This window comes from Poromitra crassiceps (assembly GCF_964638095.1).
Source record: "Poromitra crassiceps genome assembly, chromosome: 7".
Lineage (NCBI taxonomy): Eukaryota > Metazoa > Chordata > Actinopteri > Beryciformes > Melamphaidae > Poromitra > Poromitra crassiceps.
This window is the reverse complement of record NC_139628.1, coordinates 33,467,493-33,489,334: the sequence shown is the minus strand read 5'-3', so window position 1 is coordinate 33,489,334 and position 21,842 is coordinate 33,467,493. Positions and strand designations below refer to the sequence as shown.

Here is a 21,842-nt window from a genome sequence, read left to right as displayed (position 1 = left end):
TGCTCTCAACACTCCCTCTGTCCAGTTCAAAAGACTGAAACATACATGAATCACCCAGCACATCACATCTGTACAATACTTCCAGAGTCACGTCCCTCCACCTCCAGCCAGACCACACACACACCAAACAAGAAAGAAAGACCTTCCCACGCTGTAAGCTGACACTCAGAAACTTTGGCCCCATGAATCTTAACATGAGATAAGGTTGAAGACAGTAAAGCAGAGTAAATATCCCTCCTACACACTACTCATTCGCCCCCGAGTCTCAGCTGCTTGTCGAAAGCCGGACTTGACAGGTTGTTACCTAACCACCTGTCCGGTGGGTTTAAGGTGTATCACTGCATTTGGAATGTATGTGAATTATTCAGTGTTGATCAGATGGGGAGCGCTGCTGCTCACTGGAGGCTATCATTTTGGCAATATTGGGGATCCACTGAGGAGAAAAGAAGAAATAAATCAAAGGCTCTATCCTCTGTGTAAAGTGGAAAAAGGCCTTTATTATTTAGGCTGTGAGATCTGACATAAATATCAGATCAAGAGTAGAATTAGGAAGGACAGGGGATAAAACAATTAAAGAAAAACACAATATGCATCTAAAAGTGGGAGTATTTGGTATGTTTTATCTTTCTATTTCACTTGATTTGAACTGCACTAGTTGACTTTTGTATTTTGTATCTCTTGTCTGTACTTTTGCACTTTTTTAAATTGTAAATCTGTTTCCCTTACAGTCTTTTTATTAGTATTATGTAAAGCACGCAAAATTGCCCCAGTGTATGAGATGTGCTGTAGAAGCTGCCTTGCCTTGCATATTCTTTGCTATTTCATGTTGTTAATGTGCTACATCCTGGTTTACTTGTGTGTTTTCTCACATTAACATGGAATAGCCAAGAATAATAAAGTCCTTTTCACTTAGAGGAGAGATTCAGGTTTGCCATCCTTTCATCTTTATTGTTATTGTTATTGAGCATTGTTTGCAAAGCACTTTGTAGCATTGTGTTGTTTTGAAAAGCGCTTGGCAGTTGATGGCCCCCTTATTATTGCATCACGTGACACAAAAAAGGTCACACGCCTTATCAAAAGTTATACTTGACATCAAGTCTCTGCCTGGAGGATTAAAAGAGAATTATTGCTCTAAATACATGACCAAACCACAATAATTTATCGATGCATCAGCGGACACTCAATCGTCACACAAACCTCCTCTCAAATGTCTCAAAAGTTCAATATAGTCAAATTTGCAAATGCACAAAAGTGTCCCAGAGGGCTTTTGAAGTGAAAACAGATCCGGAGGGCCACTCCTGTTTGCAGGATCTGGTGAATGGCACCACCGCCTCTATTGTATATTGAGTAATCCAGGCAGGGAGGAGCAGCTGTGAGGGAGGCAGGTAGGCTACTGTACCAGGAAGAGCAAGGTGCAAGGAGCTCCTCCTCTCTGCTGCTGTGCTGGGGAGTATTCAAATTATTGGCACAACGTGAGAGGGAAAAATCTGGTCAGACTTGCTTGGCAGCAGCAGGTATGAAGAAGAGAGAGAGAGAGAGAGAAAACAATTTGAGTTTCTTCTTTATTTGACTCATAGCTTGTGGCAAGTTTCGTCTGCATCCGAAGGCAAGAATAAACATGGACATGGATAATGGACACAAAAGAACAATAGTGATGCTACATGGAGAAATATTTTTCACTTTTGTTCTAATTGCTTTTGACCCCTATGGAATTTCCCAATTCTATTACATTAGACCTAACAATGGTAGTAAATAAAAACATGGCTAATATGATCTGCTGTGATCATAATATGGCAAACAACAACCATTAAGAGCAAAATAACTTAAAATGATCAGAAGCCGAATTATTATTATTATTATTATTATTATTATTATTATTATTAATAATAATAATTATTATTATTATTATTATTATTATTATTATTATTATTGTTATTATTATTATCCCCATAACATCAATTTAATACTTCTTAGGAATTTACATCCCAAACATTCATATCAACCTAAAAAAGTATGTCAACTCAAATAAAACCTGGATCAACTGGATTTAAGTGGGTTTCCTCTCAGTACCACCCTGGTTAAACTAGTTATTGATGAGTGATTAGGCTATCTAGGAACCAACATAGTAGGCTGATGTGTAATGGGTTATAATGGGCTGATTGGGCTTATTATGGCAGCAGACATTTGATTTGCTGTCAGGAGGGTACAGGTGGGCAGCCAGAAGAGGCGTGGTCAGTGAAACTCAACCAGGAAGGGGCGGAGCAACAGGCTGAAAACACAGCAGGTAGATCCCACAAGAGAACGTTTTATGACTCGCCGAGAAATGTCAAACTAGATGTAAATACAGGCTGCGGACATACAGCTCGAGAAGAAATGGTGGATTTAAACGAAGATCGAGTGTTAATAGAGCAGAGTTGTGATTTGTGGAGAGGTGGAGAGCCGACGTCGCCAACATGGATGATCAGCGAGTTTGTGTGAAGGTGACGCTGGGTTCATAACAGCCTGTCAACCTCCAGAGGACTGACTCTTCATTAACGGTCGGTAGCTTATCAGTGCTTCTCCTTGGCTGCCCCACTAACTTTGCACGAGTAGTCCAGCAAGTTTTAATGACATAAAACAGCCCTGAAATGCACTAAAGGCTGATTTAGAAATAAGCAAGTGTCCATACAGTATGCATTTTCTCCAGTTTCTGTTTGTCCAGATCTATAGCTTCAGGCTATCTAGGCTAGGCTAGGTATCATGTTTATCTTTAACCAAATTCGATGTTGACTATTAATCTTTCATCTAGGCGCATACCTGTCCTTTTCCAGCTAAATTAACTCAGTGGTGAACATCCAAAACACCCAAATAGTCTCTAGAGTCTACACTCTCCCATGCTATCATGCTATCATGCTAGGCTATTGTACAGCTTTGCATAGGACTAAGGTCATATGTAATGCTATTGAGAGGCACACCCTCTGTTATGTGAAGATCAGTGTGTGAGACAGGTGTTTTTATGAGTTTCCTTTCGCAGGTGTTTGTGTTTGAGCAGCAGCTTGGTCAAAGCAGCTCTTTCCTCTGTCACTGATCGAGGACTGAGTGTGAGTGAGTGTGACTGAGTGTTTGGTCCCATTGGTTTGATCTGGGCTTCACCCATCACGTGTGTAAAGAACAGAAGTTGATGCCTGCGACTGGCTGGGTAAACAATCCTGTTGGGCATTTGAAAGCCAACTTGTCTGATAATTGCTTGCATGTTGAAAGAGCAGCAAGCCTTACCGGTGACTCCTCCGCACACAGTGTCAAATGAATATCACACATGCCTTGAGGCTGGGAGTTATTATACGGTAGATGGGTGGGTTAAAGATTCATCACTCTGTACATATAGAGAGAAGAGGGGCTGATCTCATAGCCAGAGGCAAAGCTGACCTCTCTGTTTACCAGCCCACTTGCCTTTACTGCAGTGCACAGTGAAGTCATTTAGAATCGAGGAGAATTTTTTCTGGTCCGAGATCCAGTTTGGGGCGTGTTTGGCAGTTGTCTTGTCCATAGAAATTAATTTAGGTACAATGCAACACAAGCCCAGACTGGCCCCTTCTTGGATCCGCCTGGTTTAGAGTGTCAGTCGGTCGGTTGGCCTGTCTATGTGTCTGTGACAGTGTTTTATGACAGGCTATTCATAAGACAGCCGTGAAAAATGTAGACGGCACAATAACCCTGTTAGCACCTTGGTTAAGGTTTTCCCAGGGTGGCTCCTCTGACACAGGAATGTTGAAGGTCCTCCAGTCCTGACTCACACACCCACTCTGTTCAGCCTGCTGATAACACACCGAGTCCAGAGAGTGATTTATGACTACAGTACCCATCAGGCACACACACCGCTGAGGCAGCCATTATTTTTTTGTATGAAAAGTTGTATGAATTTGATGAGGTTTAGCTTTTAATTTAGCAATAAAAGTGGAAGGAATACAAGGTTTATCACCCTTGCTGCTGCAGCCTTGTCTTACTCTAGGACAGCTCAAGTAGAAGATTTTAGTTGATTTTGATTTGGTTTTATTTTGATCTCTTTTAGCCCAAAGACTAATCTTCCAATACCATCATTTTAAAACAATGCATATTAAGACACTTAAAACATAAACATAAATTTACAGTCATGCTGTATCTCTTCAACAGTCGAGCATCTTGTGGATTTTGTAAACGCAGTTACGTAAACACTGTGTGAAGCGGATCCGGTCGGACTGGAAGCCCCTAACCTTTTGACAAGCCAATGTTTCCGTGTCTGGGTCTGTGGCATTGCTGCAGGATTCCTGCAAGATCATCGTGTGTGTGTGTGTGACTGACGTTTACAGCAACACTTTCTTTATCTCTGTCTTTGTTTCCTGCCTCGCTCTGACCACTCGTCCGACTCGTCCATCTGTTCCTCTCTTCCTCTGTGCCCCAACTGTTCTGCTCCGCCTCCTGTCATCTTTCACTCATTTACTTCTTAATTCTGATCTCATATTCAGTTTCGTTTGTGTGGCTAAACTGCTGCTTCATTAGTGTGAGCCTCTGCAGATGAAATTCATGGGACACTCTTTCATGTTCTCTTGATTACCCGCCCCCCCCCCAAAAGAAGAAGAAAAAGCACCAGAATGGTCCCCTCTTGTGTCTGTTTTTGTCACCTTAATAATAAAATAATAATGCATTTTATTTTGTAGTGCACTTTTCATTCACAAAGAATCTCAGCAGTGCTACAGAGTTAAAAGCATAACAGCAAGCAGACAATACAACTGATAATCGTTAAAAAGTGAACATGAGAAAGCTTTCCTAAATCAAAAGGTTTTTAGGCCTGTCTTGAAAGAGTCCAGAGTCTCCAGACTGAGTCTATGCTGCCCTGGCTGAGGTGGTCTGGAAGACTGTTCCACAGGCGCGGTGCAGCCGAGCAGAACCTTGAAGGTGTATCATTCTGTTAGGGGGGAAACTCAGTCAAACTTTGATACAGTGAACAGTATGAGATTCCTCCTCGGGTACCAACAAACCATTTGTTACATTTTTAGCAGCCAAACAAAGTCAAGGGCTTTTTTGTTAGATCGCCATGGTAACCAAAAGAGGTCCGAGTGGGAAGACAGATACTGTCAAACAGGCTCTTAATGAGCAGAGGAAGACTTGGCAAGGACACTTCCTCCTAATTGCATCTTTGTCTTTCTCTTATGTGGCTTGACTGGAAAACGTGGCCTGAAGATGACGGCTGAATGGAAAAAGGCACTTAAAGGATTAGCACACCAGTCCAAATGTTTAACACTTACAAAGATAAATGATGAAAGATTTGTCCACACAAGCTGGCCCTCTCGTGACCTTTTGCCCTTTTGCTCCTGAAGGCATGCTGATGGACCAGGACACTCAGTGGCTGTACCAGCTCCTGGCCGAGGTCCAGCTGGAGAAGTTCTACCTGCGCGTGCGGGACGGCCTCAACATCACCCGCATCGAGCACTTCGCCTACGTGAAGGAGTCCGACCTCGAGCAGATCGGAATCAGCAAACCCGGTGAGTCCGACCCGCTCCGTCGATTCAGCAGGCTGATTGCTGCTACACGCATACTAGTCATCTCCTTCGGCTCAGTAACTGTTTGGTTCACCACAAGCCAGGGAGAGCTGTCTGTTACAGAAGCAAGCAATGCCTTCTGTTCTCCCACAGTAGTCTGTTTGTTTTCGCTGTTAGTCACTCCAGTCATGGATTCCTCCCTGGTGCTTTGTTTCAAGCTGATAGTTATGTAGGAGTTTGGTTCATAGGCATCAATTAAAGGGGAACGCCATCCAATTTAAAAGTTCACGTTATTTCTGTGCCCCTGCTGGACCGATTCTTGTGAACGTGCACCACTCCTCCTTCAAGCTAGAAACTGACCGTTGAAATTGAGATGTTACTGTGATGAAAATCTTGGCACTGCTCCATAGAGAGTGAATGGTTCACTGTGTTTAGTGTGTTGATGCAGAGTTTTGTGTGAGTTCTTGCAGCCAAATAGTTGTTGGCAATGCAGACTACTTCATTTTAGTGCGGCGACTCAACTTAACATCTTGTTGGTCAACAAAATCACGCTTTCATTCATTGTTTACGAAGCAGCCCCTGATTTTACATCACAAGTGGTGCAAGTTCACGTACACTTAGAGTACTGTCCTGGTGCACAGAAATAACATATTTGAATACATTAAAATGGGTGGCATTTCCTTTTAAGCGTAGTCCTCAAAACTAAAGTGATCCTTTTTAATTGAGAACTGATTTAAGGGAACTTTTTTGAATGCACATTAATCACACACATTATGCCAAAACTGCATAAATGTCATCAAAGCGATGTCAGTATTCTTCAATGTAGAGTTAAATACAGTTTTGTGAAATGATGAAAATAAAAGAAATGGCATGGCTTAAAGCCGTACAGAGGGATACTTTTTAAGAATACAGCTTTCAAGTCAGTTATTCACTGTTGTCTCGTGAAAACCTTATCTCCAAAATGGCGACTTTTCAGGAGCTACAGTATGAAAGATAGGCTTGTTTTTAGCTTGATGACTGTGCATTTTGTAGTTTATTCAGTGGGCTTTGAAAGCCCAAGAATCACATAATTGACTCAACCTGCAGAGAGCCACGTCATCTTTAGATTGACCAGAATCAGAATCACTTTAGTCCCACTATATGCAAGATTTCATATGAGGAATTTGTCTCAGTGAGTATGCAGCGTAGCGGTCACATCAATATTCAGAGATAAAAAGAAAATAATATCTAAAAGACAAAATCACAACATTGCAAGTGCAGTCCAATATATACAATATATATGTGCACAGGAGGAGTGTTGAGCGAGTGAAATAGGCATTAAATATGAATTTACAGTCGAAGTGAAATAGGCATTAAATATGAATTTACAGTACAAGTGGTGTGCGATGTAGTTAACAAGAGTAGCCCAATGGAGTAGAAAGTTCTGGTAGAAGTAGCAGCTATAATACTTTAATGTAACGAGTATAGTCCAGCTGCTGTTACTGTAAAGTGACCTATGATAGGGGGGGATTCAAATGTGTTCAGGGGGCAGTGGGGAGGTGGGGGTGGTAGAGTTCTTGGTAGAGCGGGCTTTCGGGTCATGTTGATGATGAGGCCGATGGCAGTTGGGAAGAAGCCGTTCTTGTGGCGAGAGGTTCTGAACTTGACAGACCTCAGTCTCTTGCCTGAAGGGGAGTATTTCAAAGAGTTTGTGTCCTGCGTTTATGTTAAAGCATGAACATTTTCACCCAATAACAACAATATACTCGGCACAGTGAATATGTTTTCAAATCGGGTTGACGTGTTACATCAGTTGCACTGAAGTTTGGGCTAGAATCAAGTTAGGATTTGTTTAGTATTGCCCTGTGATGTTTTGAGTTTGGAGCTATGCTTGATCTTTATCTGTGAAAGCAGCCTGGTGCATCATGTTCAGTATGCTCACGTCACAGCTGACCTCCATTTCTCCTCCATCCCACTCAGCACAAAGACGATTATGGGATGCTCTGAAGCGTTACAAGACAAACATGCGGCCGCGGTCATGGATGGCCAAGGTATCTGACTGACGCATCTTATTGCATTAAAGGGACAGCTCACACTAAAATCAAAAATACATATTTTTCCTCTCACCTGTAGTGCTATTTATCCATCTAGATTGTTTTGTGTTAGTTGCCTGGGTTTTGGAGATATTGGCTGTAGCAATGTCTGCCTTTCTCTCCAATACAATGGAACTGGATGGCACTCGGCTTGTGGTGCTCAAAGTGCCAAAAAAATAAATTTGAAAAACTCAACAACAGCAATGTCTCTTTCCAGAAATCATGACCCGGTTACTCAAGATAATCCACATATCTTGTTGTGTCAGTTTAATGTAGGAACTACTTTCGACCAAACTACACTCACTAGCTGCTAGCTAGTTCCTACATGAAACTAGCAGCAGCTAGCTAGCCAGGGGTAGTTAGGTCGAAAATAGTTCCTACATAAAACTGCTCACAACAAGTCTGTGGATTATCTTGAGTAACCGGGTCATGATTTCTGGAAAGAGACATTGCTGTTGAGTTTTTCAATTGTATTTTTTTGGCGCTTTGAGCACCACAAGCCGAGTGCCATCCGGTTCCATTGTATTGGAGAGAAGGCAGAAATCTCTACGGCTGATATCTCCAAAACGCAGACTACTAACACAAAACAATCTAAACGGATAAATAGCACTGTATTCATAGTATTCCGATGATGTCACAAGCCTTTTTCCTACCAATATGGCGCTAGAATACACACAGCTCATTGGCTGTAAGTGTCACTTGATTGTAATCAGCTGTTGTTTTTCTACCAAAATGGCCGTGTGGTGATGTAACAGAATACTATCAATAGGTGGGAGCAGAGCCGTATAATAGAAGAGTTCCGACATCTCCATTCACTCCAATGGACCAGTTTTTTTCCAGGAAGTAGAAAGTGGAACTCTTCAGTAAAAAAAGCAGCACTGTCGAGTTGCATCAAAATAGACAGTGTTGTACTTTGAAAGGGTTTTTCATCCCTTGAAATGAATCAAATTGTACATTATCGGCTTTATTTTAGCATGCAAAAGTAGCGCGAGACCCATTCCTGGCTGTTCATTGGCTAATGATTCTTGCATTTTGGTCCTCCGCTGACGCCACTCTCTTACTAGAGGACACTAGGTGGGAGGAATATGTATTTTGGATTTATAGGGTGAGCTGTCCCTTTAACCCTCTAGAATAGGACTCATGTACCTTTTTTGTGATCAGGTGGGTAAATTAAGAATAAATCCCTCAATGTATTTGTTTCGTAGGTGTTTAGCACCAGTCGAGGTCCGGATGGGAGCGACCAGTGGAGCGCCGGGGGTCCGGGCCAAGAGGCGCCGGGCAGCCGGGCTCTTCCCTGTCTGATCCAGGACAGCGAGCTGATGCTGGGGGAGAAGCTGGGCTCCGGCTCCTTCGGCGTGGTGAAGAGGGGAGAGTGGCAGACGCCCACCGGCAGAGTGGTGAGGGGCTTCAGCCTATAACAGCAGAGTGGTGAGGGACTTCAGCCTATAACAGCAGAGTGGTGAGGGACTTCAGCCTATAACAGCAGAGTGGTGAGGGGCTTCAGCCTATAACAGCAGAGTGGGGAGGGGCTTCAGCCTATAACAGCAGAGTGGTGAGGGGCTTCAGCCTATAACAGCAGAGTGGTGAGGGGCTTCAGCCTATAACAGCAGAGTGGTGAGGGGCTTCAGCCTATAACAGCAGAGTGGTGAGGGACGTCAGCCTATAACAGCAGAGTGGTGAGGGACGTCAGCCTATAACAGCAGAGTGGTGAGGGACTTCAGCCTATAACAGCAGAGTGGTGAGGGGCTTCAGCCTATAACAGCAGAGTGGTGAGGGACGTCAGCCTATAACAGCAGAGTGGTGAGGGACGTCAGCCTATAACAGCAGAGTGGTGAGGGACTTCAGCCTATAACAGCCGATCAGCTGTTCCAGGGGGAAACTCTTTCCCTGCTTTTTCCCTGCTTCACATTCACAAGTTACACACATTCACAGTTCACACACACCTGGTGGTTGCTGGGTTAACTGCCTTGCTCAGCGGCACCTTGATAGTTGTTGAGGGATGGGAGCGTCTCCCTGGCCACCCACATTGTCCCATCCAGTCCGGGAATTCCACCTGGCAGCACGGCAGTAAAGTGGCTTTTTAAAATCAAGGGTGTCCAGATTGAGTCCAGATTGAGTCCAGATTGAGTCCAGATTGAGTGACCGCAATTTACACAATCTGAATAATTAGGGTTCCTTAAAAATTAGCTTGGATTGGAGTCAGGACCAGGTCACATGTCATCTCCCCCTCTCTCCCCTCTCTCCCCCTCTCTCCCCCTCTCTCCCCTCTCTCCCCCTCTCTCCCCTCTCTCCCCCTATCTCCCCCTCTCTCCCAATCTCTCCCCCTCTCTAGTTCTACTTTGAACTGTCAAAATAAAAGTGATTTAGACATTTGGTTGTACAGACATTGCATAGCTGATCGTTATAAAAGCCATCACCCACATTCTTAGGCACACTTTGACCTCTCGACCTCCCCCTCTCAGCTGGCTGTAGCGGTCAAGTCCCTGAGGAGCAGCATGTCCAGACAGACGGAGACACTGACAGACTTTCTGCAGGAGGTGACCACCATGCAGTCCCTGGACCACCCCAACATCATTCGACTCTACGGTGTGGTGCTCACACAGCCGCTCAAGATGGTAAGATGTTCTTCTAAATCTAAACCAACTGAAGCAGTCGTGCACATCCAGGAGAATAAAGCAGGTGTAGGAATAAAAAAACAGCATATTGGGAGCTATAGTGATATCAATTAGATTTGGTTAGATATTAAATCATCCATCTTTGCTTACTCTTTCCCCCAGCTGTGCATAAACTACAGGTTATTAACTTTTCTCTTTTTCTGTTTGTTTTTTTACAAAAATGTGAAATTATCAATGATCTTACCAGTATCGACTATGAGATACTATGAGCATGTAATTATCGGTTATTGGTATCGGTTTAAAAAAAAATCCATATCGTGAATCCCTAATCTCGATTTGTATCAAGGACTTATTCAGACTAAATAGATCTGTTGAGCAGCCTGAATAAACACAGCACGGTGGCTCAGTGGTTAGCACTGTTGCCTCACAGCAAGAAGGTCCCGGGTTCGAACCCCGGTCTGTCCCCCAGGTCCTTTCTGTGTGGAGTTTGCATGTTCTCCCCATGTTCACGTGGGTTTCCTCCGGGTGCTGCAGTTTCCTCCCACCATCAAATTACATGTTAGGGTTACTGTAATACTCCTGTCGGTGCTCCTGACCAAGGCACTAGCAAAAGAATTGGAGTTGGTGCTGCATTGCGGCTGCTCAAGAAGGTTCCTAGCAGAGGATGAATTTCCCCATGGGGACAATAAAGGATAACTTATCTTAACTTAACATGATGGATTCTTCTCTCCTCCTCCTCCTCCTCAGGTAACGGAGCTGGCCGCCCTGGGCTCCCTGTATGACACGCTGCGCGCTCGTCAGTATGAGTACCCTCTGACGCGCCTCTGGCTCTTTGCCAGCCAGATCGCCGCAGGGATGGAGTACCTGGAGAGCCGCAGGTTCATCCACAGGGACCTGGCCGCCCGGAACGTCCTGCTGGCCTCCAGGGAGCTGGTGAAGATCGGGGACTTTGGGCTGATGAGGGGCCTGAGCCAGGAGACGGACCACTACGTCATGACGGCACACAGACGCATCCCGTTTGCTTGGTGAGGACCGGAGAGAGGGGAGGGGAGGGTGCTTAAAATCAATGGGGGGGGGGCTGGGTTGTGTAGCGGTCTATTCTCACCTATACCCACATGAGGGCTGCAGGTTTTGCGCCCCCATTGTTGCCTCCGGCTTGGTCGGGCATCCATACAGACACAGTTGGCCGTGTCTGCGGGTGGGAAGCTAGATTAAGGCTATGAGGCTGATCGCTGCACTGACGCCTGCTCTGGCCGGCCCCGGTGCCTGTTCAGCAGGAGGGGGTACTGGGGGGAATAACCTGTTCCACTGCATGTGCTATGTCCGTCCAGTGAAACTCCTCACTGTCAGGTGAGAAGAAGTGGCTGGCAACTTCACATGTATCGGTGGAGGTGTGTGTGTGGGGGGTCAACAAGGGGGAGTTCAGAGGTGGAGGAGGGAATCTAGGAGATCTCAAATTGATTACATGTGGTGATTACTGATGCTTGCTGAAAACGGATTATCGTTATTAACATTGTTAACATGTAACATTACTAGGTCATTGATTTGCTTGTTTGGCTCTGGATATCTGTCAGTAAAGTGACGGTTACAATAACGCTCTCCACACTTTTCAATGGTTTTGGAGCATAACCATTTCGCCTCACCAGGGTTTGGCGTCTTGCGGTACACACTGCACCGTTTGAGTGAAAGCTACTGTATGCAACATTTACATTATGACATCATGTCAATGTGCAATTGACATAATGATTATGTCATTTGCAACATGCAACATTTTGCCTTCAAGCAGGAAATGTTTGCTAGTCCCGCCCCCTTCCCCCTCAATTGGTCGAGCCAGAACTTCTGACCAGAGTCGTCTATATAGAAGAGTTGCGACATCTCCATTCACTCCAATGGACCGGTTTTTTACTCTCAAGAGTTCCAGGAAGTAAGGTCCTGGATTAAGCAGCACTATCGAGGTGCAGCAAAATGGACAGTTTGTGATGTACTTTGAAAGTTCCTTCCTTCCTTCCTGGCTGTTCATTGGCTAATGAGCCCCGCATTTTGGTCCTCCGCTGACGCCACTCTCTCTCTAAATTGCTCTGCTTGTGACTCATCTTGATGAGCAAATGGCATCTAGCCTGAGGCTGAGGAAGCCCACATCTGTAAAGCCACCACAGACAGTGAAGAAGCAGATTGTGAATGCAGCCAATTTGCAAAACAACAACAACAACAACAACAACAACAACAACAATAATGATGATTGATCACCACCACCAGCGTGTTGTTGAATGGGCCCAGTCTGCTATGTTTAGTTTCGCTGTTCTTTTTTTCTCTGACTGGTTTCCTCCATTGTTGTTGTATGACTTCACCTAACCTTGATAGCCACAACCCAGCTGACCACCAAGCACAGCCACAGCAAATAATATCAACACAAGGCAGACAGGGGGATTTAGGCCTGCACACTCACAGACTCACAAACCTGGCCCAACATCAACCCCCCATGCTTTGACTGGGGTCTTTCTACAGTCGTTGCCAGCCCTCTGAAACAACGCACCTCCTCCTTTCAGCTCTTCCAGGGAGATGGCCGCCTAACGTTTCTCCCCTCTAACCTCTGCTCCTCCATCTCTCCCTCCGCTCCGCTCCATCCACCTCCTGGTCTTCCAGGTGCGCTCCGGAGAGCCTGCGTGTCGGCTCCTTCTCCCACTGCTCAGACGTGTGGATGTTTGGGGTCACCCTGTGGGAGATGTTCACCTACTGCGAGGAGCCCTGGTTAGGGCTGTCTGGTAGACAGGTACGCATTTGTCAGCTGCATCAGAATGTTGACGTCAAAATGTTTGTGTAAAACTATTTGGAATAGTTTGTTTCCTCCCATTTTATAATGCGGTTTAGTATCTCCACCATGAACGGCCGTCGTAGAGATGTCTGCCTTCTCTCCAATACAATAGAACTGGATGGCACTCAGGTTGTGGTGCTCAAAGCGCAGACAGTGTAGTTCGGCGAAAGAAAATAGTTCCTACACGAGGCTGCTCAACAAACCACAAGCCGAGTGCCATCCAGTTCCATTGTATTAGAGAGAAACCAGATATCTCTATGGCCGATATCTCCAAAACTTTGCAACTCACCAAAACAGTCTAGATGGATAAATAGCGCTACAGGTAAGAGGGAAAATATGTATTTTGGGGGGGACTGTCCCGTTAATCTCCTCCCTCTGCTGTTTATTTTTGTTTGAATGCAGATTCTGTGGCGTGTGGAGCGGGAGGGCGAGCGGCTGGAGAGACCGCCGGATTGTCCGCAGGAACTGTACGGCGTCATGAGGAAGTGCTGGGCCTGCAACCCCGCCGACCGACCCACCTTCTCCCAGCTCACCGCTATGGTGGCAGAGGTAGGTCAAATCAACATCCAACAACAGTTCTCATCTTAGGGCCTCAGTGCTGTCGCCTCATATCAAGAAGGTCCTGGGTTCGCCCGCCTGGGACGCTGTGGGTGCTGAGGGTCTGTCCCCATCCTCATTTCCTCAGTGCCTACTGCCCAGGTGGGCTCGTCAAAAGGGTCTTTCTGTGTGGAGTTTGCATGTTCTCCCCTGGGGTTTCCTCCAGATAGGAACCCCCCGCTAAAAAAAAACAAAAAACGTTTTGTTGTTTTGTTGTGCGCATTTAGGAGCTATCTGTTGTCATAGTCATACCAAGTCATAAATTGTTACTATAATTTGCAATCCTACAATTAATAATGACCCACAGTGTGCTTATAATTGCAATACATCCTCATAAAATAAATACAGAAATTAATCCTTTTTTATCTCGTATATTTGTGTGTTTTGACGTCACTTTCCTTCCTCACTGCCTCGGTCTTCCTCCTCCGCAGGCTCATCCAATGGAGGTCCAAGTAATACGGGACTTTGCTGAACCCAGGAAACTCACACTAGTGGCCAACGACCTTGTGACCGTCATAGACCACGGGTGAGAGAGAGAAGAGGGTGGGACGAAGAGAACGGACGAGGGGGGGAAAAGACAGACATAGATGGTCCTTTGTTAGGATCAGACGTGGGGTTTCAGACCGGCCCACTCTCCAGTGCATTCCAACTGTGATTTGAGTCCTCGCTCTCCTCTCCATCTTTGCTCTTTTGATTGAGTCTCTTTACTGATCCTTACAAACTAGAGCTGTGTTCAAGACTATTCATTGAGAAATGAGGCGTACTGTATGTAGTTGCCTGTCGCCGCATGCTAGTTCCCCGTGATCTATTTGTGATCCACTCATTAGAAATAGATCCTAGATTCACAAAAATCAACATAGAATATAATCCAACACACAAAAATCCATATAAATCAATATGATAGATACTTGAAATGTATTCAAGTCATGCATTGGAACCTGCCGTTAAAATTGAAGTCATAAAGTGTATAGGCTCCTACCTCCGAGCATTACATTTTGAGTGTGCAGTTTTTGAACATGCCCACATTTGGTGCCAGTAAAATGTGTGTTTCTGTGTGTGTCTGTGTGTTTCTAATGTATTTGAGCGTGCCTCCTCTCCCTGTGCAGTCTGGAGCTGTGTGAGTGGAAGGGCCAGTGCCACAGCACCCTGGCGGTGGGCTGGTTTCCTGCCAGCCTGGCCGTGCCGTGCCTCCCCGCGCCGCCCAACGCCGCGCCCGCACCCAACCCCGCTGCAGGCCCGGTCCCCGGTCCACCTCCCGGTCCGCCCCCGCCCCCGCCTCCCGGCCCGCCTCCGGGCTCTGCCCACATCTCTGCCCCGCTGAAAGGCAGCCTGCACCACACCGGGCACGGAGACGTCCACGTCGACCGCAGCTGGGGAACGCCCGAGCGCCTGGAAGAGTCAGTGATGTTCCTCATTAACTTCTCCATAAGCTGTCAAGTAGAGGTTTGGTTAGAACTTGTTTTAGACTCTTCAAGGAAAAATCCACACATGTCCTCAATCTGTGATGTAAAAGAGTGAGAGTCGTGCCCCCTTACTGAAAACACGTGTCGTGTTGCTGCGTTGCATTCTGGTCTATTGAGGCTGGAGAAATTGGTATCTGCTTCTGCTGTATGATGGATCTCTACCTGCATGACAAATGTTGATGCAAGATGGTGGGTGAAGAAAGAAGACCTCGCTATTTGATTCTGAGGTGCTGACACCAAAATTTGACGTTTAAAAAAAAAAAATTAAATTAAAATTAAAAATGTAAGCCCAGAAATGCAAGGTACCAATCATCAATCACCAATAGCTTTTTAACAGTGCTAAAGTGTCTTAGGGTGGAGTTTTCAACCTTGGTGCCCTTTTCTTTATTTGTGATCTCTATCCACCTTATTTTTAGCTGCCATGATGCCATGCCTGATGGGTGCTTCTTCCGCTTCCGGTGTTAAAGACGGTTTAACTTGACAAAAAAAACGCAGAGGATTTTACAGCAGAGCCATTCTGCTCTACAGCCGTGTCGTTCGGGTGCTGGGATAACGTAATGCATTGTGGGTAGTCGGCTACTGTGGCTAATGCTAGCGGCTAGCGTAATAGTTACTTTACATGGCAGTAAAACGCCACACTGAATGACCAAATTGATTTAACTTGTAACCATTTCGAGTAGCACTGTTTCCTTACGGATCCCCAGCGTTGGTTAGTTGTTTATAATGTGACTATATTTATAACCTTTATAACGTACTCCAGTTTCCGGTTTATAATTCGGGTCTGCAGCCGAGTATATTAAAGGAAATGGCAAGCTGCAACAATAAGTCACGTTAAACCGGACCTTGTACCCACAATTTTTTTTTTACAGTGGGGCATTCAAAAATAAGGTGGATATTTTTATAGTTTTCAAATGAGAAGATTCCCAAAGTAGTAACAGAGTTACCACTAGGAAACTAAACACAGCTACTGTTGCAGAAGGATCCCGCGTTGCCTAAAGACGGTTTTAACTTGACAACATAAACATTCTAAATTGCACTTAGCTAACTTCCTGTTGCAGTGTATATGTCTATGATGCAAATACAATAGCTGACAGGAAATATGCTAGGTTCGCTAGCAACACAATTCCGTGAAAACCGCCTATGATATGTAGAAGAAGATAAAAACTTCCCTTGACTTTAATTTATTACAGAATGTTAACTGTAGTCTGACATTGAACTTTGGTCTACTGTCAGTCAGTAAACTCTGCAACCCAAGGCTGTTTGACTAATGTGTTTACTATTCTGGTTTCTACAGCAGTGGTAACTGGAGGAGTGGCCCACTCAGCAGGGAGAGGGAGGGCTCCAACCTCCAGACGATGGCAGGTAGGTAGGGAGGGAGGGAGGGAGGGTTGTGGGATGTAGAGAGAGCTGTATGATGCAGTGAGCTTTCTATCCTCGAGAAAAATGACCGCTAACTTGTGTAGCTGCTATTCTAAGTCATTCCCTCTTGCTAATTTACTACCCCCGCTGCTCTAGACTGGCCATACTGCCTTCGTGCCTTGAGTATTATTAAGATAAGATGAGATCAGATAAGATAAGATAAGATTTCATTGGTGCCAGCAGCAAAAAGAATACAGAAAAGGTAATATAAATAAATATGAAAACTATAAAATGATAGTGCATAGTGTCTGAAGTGGTGTTGAGCATCAATGTTACACCTGATGCTATTAACCCACTGCACCCTGAATTTCCCCTGAAATTTAAAAGCTTCAAACTTTGTTCATACTGTTCAACACCGTCAGATACAAACTCTGTCCCCTCGCTCCAACTCTTCATTGAAGCTATAGCACACTTATATAGAGTGAAATATTCAAACCCAAGATGCAGTTTTTTATAGCCCCGTTTCTAAGGCCCCATTGTTTTGTAAAATGGACACAAATCTAAATGTATTGTGAATCATTTTTTACGCATTTAAAATCATGTTCTAACTGTTCTTACTTAATATTAAAGTTGTGGCTTTGAGTCTACTATGGGCAATAGTGAGTTAAAGAAAAGAGAGTTTCTCATACGTGTGCTTGCTTAACTTTTTTTTTTATATATAATTTTCCCCCAATCTTTTGTATCCCATTTTTATCCCCCGTTAGTGCTAATTTAAATTATTTATCATGGTTGCTGCTCCACCCTCTGGCGATCTGGGGGGAGCCGAAACTGGCTCCATGCCGCCAGCCGCTTCTTTTCACCTGACAGGTGAAGCTTCACCGGTAGGACATAGCACGTGGGAGGATCACGCTATTCCAACGAGTTCCCCTCCCTCCGAACAGGCGCCCCGAACGGCCAGAGGAGGCACCACTTCAGCGGCCACGATATTGCGTGTTTTGGTGAGGGGTTCCTATATGAAGGAAACGCCCTGGGGGCACGGGAAGAACATGCAAACTCCACACAGCTTAACTTTGCTGCTTGCTGCACTTTATTCTGTTGTCAGACTTGCTTGAGTTTTGTATGTCTACAAGCTTTCATTATATTCATAACTCACTCAGTTACTAAGGGAGGCACAGGCTGGTCAAGCTCAGGCAATTCTTTTGGCTGCACCATTACGCCAAATGGAGAAGATCTAGATGTCTTGTTAAATTTTATCCACGTTTCCCTGTAATTCAGCCAGACATTTGGTGTCTTTGGAAATCTTGAAGAGAATTTAAAATAAAGTTCCGTGGTGGGTTTGAGCAAAGTCTGACCACTTAACATGTGTTTGTAATGATGGAGCCACCCGTCTCCCTCTGTGTTCAGGCATGTCTAAGAGCCTGGAGTCGGTGCTGAGTGGAGCGAAGGGCCGGGCTCAGACGGTGGTGGGGGTCAGAGTGGACCAGCAGGGGCGGCCCGTCCCCGGGGCCATGGTGGCCCGCAGCGTGGTGATGCAGCAGGACCCCCGCAGGTTCAGCGAGGCCAGCATCCCCCCCCCTCCCCGCCCTCCGCCCCCCAACCTCAAACGCCTCAAGCCTCAGATGATGATGATGATACGGGACCGGAGGCCCACGGTGCACCCGGTCCTGGGCACCTCCTGGCCTCCGCAGGCGCAACCCCCGCCCCAGCCCCAGCCCCAGCTCCAGCCCCAGCCCCAGCAGGGCGTCGGGGGCACCAACCTGGCTAAAATGGGCCACATGGCACGCTCCACCCCACAGCTGGACGACCACACGGACGGTAAAGAGAGGGACAGAGAGAGGGAGAGAGTCCGCGAGCGAGAGAGGGAGCGGTACCCGCCTCAGGTGCAGAACACCAGGGACGCTGTTGTGGCACAGGTATGAGATGGGCTCTTCACTCTTTCAGATGCTTTTTCGTTTAATTCTGTTTTCTCCTGTGAATTGTTCTGTGTCTGAGGGAAAAAATGTATTAATAAATTGTAAAAAAAGAAAAGAAAAAAGCTTTTTCGTGTTCATTTTGGTTTCCTGGAGTGAAACAGGAGCCTCCCTGCTCTGCTCTGTCCCGTTCAGGTTATGGAGGCGGTACATGGAGTGACCATTGAGGAAGCTCATAGCGCACTTCGCCGTAATGAGTGGAACCCAGTGCGAGCTGAACAACAACTGAAGGTAACTCATTGTGAATACAAAAGAAGAAGAAAACACCACGTCTACCTGTTCCTTTTGGTGCCTCGTTCATGTCATTCAGGGTGTGTAAGAAGCAAAGACTGTGTAAAAATATGGACGTAGCCACCATGATGTCACCCATTTGGTTTGTGGACTTCTGTTTTGAAGCCTCGAATTTGACATTTTGACAGTCGCCATCTTGGTTCATTTGGAGCCAGAAGCAGCTAGCACGAGACCAGGGGTTTCCCACAGAGGAGCTATTGGTCCATGATCGACGAGCAGCGCGATCACTGGACAGGCTACCTGTCAATCACGCCCCAAAACATAGTCTGCTTTATCATCTATTTAACTCTAAATGGAACTGCTACCTCCACGACCCGACCCCGGATAAGTGGTTGAAGATGGATGGATGGGACCATAATTTACAGAATGAACATATCATGCTGTATTGAAGAAGACTTGAAACTAGCGATTGAGACCATAAACTCATTAGGAAAGTGTTTACTGAGGTCATACATTTATTAATATTTTCCTATGGACTTCAATACAATCAGATTTATTTTTGCAGGCAGTGGAATCGCCCCCTGCTGACCATTAGAAAGAATGCAGGTTTAAGGCACTTCCACATTGGCTTCATTTTTCAGCCCGGAGGTTGCCCTTGGTAAGAAGAGCAGGGTATCAAGTGCAAGTGATCAAATGGCTTTATATGCTTTATTCTTATGTGTGAAGTTAAAGCTGCACTAAGCAATTCTGCACATCAGCAGCAAGAGGGAGCTGTTTCTACTTTAACTTGACTTCAGTATCCAGAAAGCAAGTTGAATCAGAAATCCATGTGATGATGCCAGTAAAAAAAATTTACCAACCTGGACGGTCTGACATTGTTTTGCATCAAAGGATGACAAAAGCAAAAGTCTGCTGTTTAGAAGACGGTTTGTTTTTTTCCTCAGTCAATTACTGAGATTATTTCGTACTAGTAGAATTTTCACCCTCCATGAGTTTTTAAGTCATCATGTGGCTTCTGTTGCTGAACGTTATTCTCTTTTTTCTTTTCGAGCAAGTTATTTTCATAAGCCTCTTGGAGATTCTTTGTCTCACTTTTAGTTTTTCACGTTTTCATCTCTGTAAATCAGCGTAACCATAAAACTAAACACACAGCATTCACAGTAGCACACAGAGTGCCTCATCCACCTGTCCTTGTCCCCTCTCTTCTCCTCAGCTGGAGCAGCTGTACTCGCTGAGCCTGTGCTCCAGAGACGACTGCCTGCGCATCCTCTCCAAATACCAGTGGAACCTCCAGTCAGCGAGCCGCTACCTGCTGCGGATGACTCGCGAGGACAGGGAGCGCCCTCAGATCAGCTCCGAGAGACGAGTTTGACACGACTGTTCTGGGATTCTCCTCTATTTATCCATGGGAGGTTGGACTGAGCGAGCGAGCGTATAGACCAATCCAGTCTGTGGCTGTCGGCTGCTGAGCAGCTCAGCTGGAGAAACTGAGGGCTAGATGCCTTGCTCAAGGGCAGCTTGATGGTAGGTGTGGGAAGGGAAGAGCATTTCCCATTCACTCTCACTCTGCTCAGATATTCCAGCCCACTCGAGGACTCAAACCAGCAATCTTCCTGTCACAAACCCACCGCTCAAAAAAAAGAAAACGGGGCATAGAGACACTGCATGAAATAGGCCACGCCCATCACGGGGGAAAGCTCTCCGTTCACTTCCACACACCAGCGTCATTTTCCTTGAATTAAACATAGCTAAAGCTGTTGTGTGGTGGGCTGCACAGACAACAAGTCGCCAATTAAAGTTTGTTTGTACTCCCGAGCAAAACAAGGAAGCCATTGAGGATTGGCGAGAAGAAAAATGTGGATATAGCTGTCACTGAAGTAAGTTGGAGTGTTCAACTTCTGTATACATGATCTTTGTGTGCAACATGCGACCATGGACGCGACATAGGAGAACGCCAGGATTTGGGGGGACGATGTTGTTTTCCCCCGTTTTGGGTGTGGTTTCTGAATGATGACGTGCTCCGCAGTGTCTCTATGGGACATCACTACTGTACAGAGGGTACAAAAATGGAAAAATTAAGATGAATGAAAGAAGAAAATATGTAAAAATGCAGGAATTCACCCAAAAGACTTACTGACTGATGCGGTTATCGTCACAGCCCTACTGACTTGTTTTTATATATATATATATATATTGTGTCATCCACTGTATTATCGATTTGTTTTGTTTTTTACAAATAGTTTTCTATCTTGATGAATTTGTATATATTGTTAGTAATGATTGTTGTGCTGAATAAATTGTTGATCCTGCCATAGTCTCAACGCCAGACCCATGAGAGTTCTTACGCTGATACACTACGTTACTGCATGCTGGAGAGCTCTCTCTGGGTCTGGGACACTTTCCCTCAGGGGGTTATGGGAGGGAACCGTTCACTTGGCCAGTGATTGGCCAGTGGTGGATTCAGTCCTCCCCAATCAGTAACGACTTTGCGATCAGACGACACGGAAGGCGCGGCCCATTTTTTGAACCGCTCTCTCATCGGTGCTACGACCTGTCACTCATTCAATTTCAACCTGCCTTCAAAAGCCAGCAGTGGCTGTGAAGCGGCACAGACTCACTTATGTAGTATGCGGAACGCAGCGATTCAACATAATATTTGGGTCTGGGGAGAGACTAATCCTGCCATAATGTTGAGTTGTCTCATGTGAATACGAGCAATTGAAGCGTGCTTCACTAACTACAATGGTAGATTATTCTGCTGTGCACTTTTTGAGTCTGCAGAGCCTCATATATCATAGTCACACCATTTCTATCATCTTTCACCACAGTGAAAGGCTCCCATCAAAACCGCTCATGCAGAGGAAATGCTTCTGCAGTTGTGGGTGTCTTGTCAGCAGTGGTTAGCCAGCAGCAGTTTGAGCTTCTTAGCAAACTTTTCTCAAACCCATATCATACACCAAATTACACCTTCAGAATATTCTTCCATTTGTTTCCAAACTTAGGTAGAAGATGAATTGCTTCGACTCATGACTGATAAAATACTGAATTTGATGCAGAAAAACAACCATACTTTTACAGGATGACAAATAAAATCATGGGTTATTATTGCCCAGCAGCAGGGAGGAGAATAGACAAGCGCACACAAGCTCCCTGAACAACTTACAGTTGTATTTCCCACAGACTCCCAGGAGGGGGAGCAGTAGGTTCTCTAGTAGGCTAGAGAGAGGG

At 45.4% G+C, this 21,842-nt stretch overlaps 1 protein-coding gene across 1 annotated transcript; it reads left to right on the top strand.

The window, feature by feature from the left end:
* The first annotated feature begins 2,305 nt into the window (after nt 1-2,305).
* Nucleotides 2,306-20,923, top strand: tnk1 (tyrosine kinase, non-receptor, 1). Its single transcript, XM_083639619.1, has 14 exons — nt 2,306-2,537; nt 5,334-5,498; nt 7,455-7,525; nt 8,773-8,964; nt 10,030-10,182; nt 10,930-11,207; nt 12,826-12,952; nt 13,397-13,543; nt 14,023-14,117; nt 14,698-14,988; nt 16,349-16,416; nt 17,818-18,326; nt 18,519-18,614; nt 19,828-20,923. The coding sequence occupies exons 2-14, from the start codon at nt 5,336-5,338 to the stop codon at nt 19,984-19,986; spliced, it is 2,349 nt and encodes a 782-aa protein (XP_083495745.1). The 5' UTR covers nt 2,306-2,537; nt 5,334-5,335; the 3' UTR covers nt 19,987-20,923.
* Nucleotides 20,924-21,842: the final 919 nt, after the last annotated feature.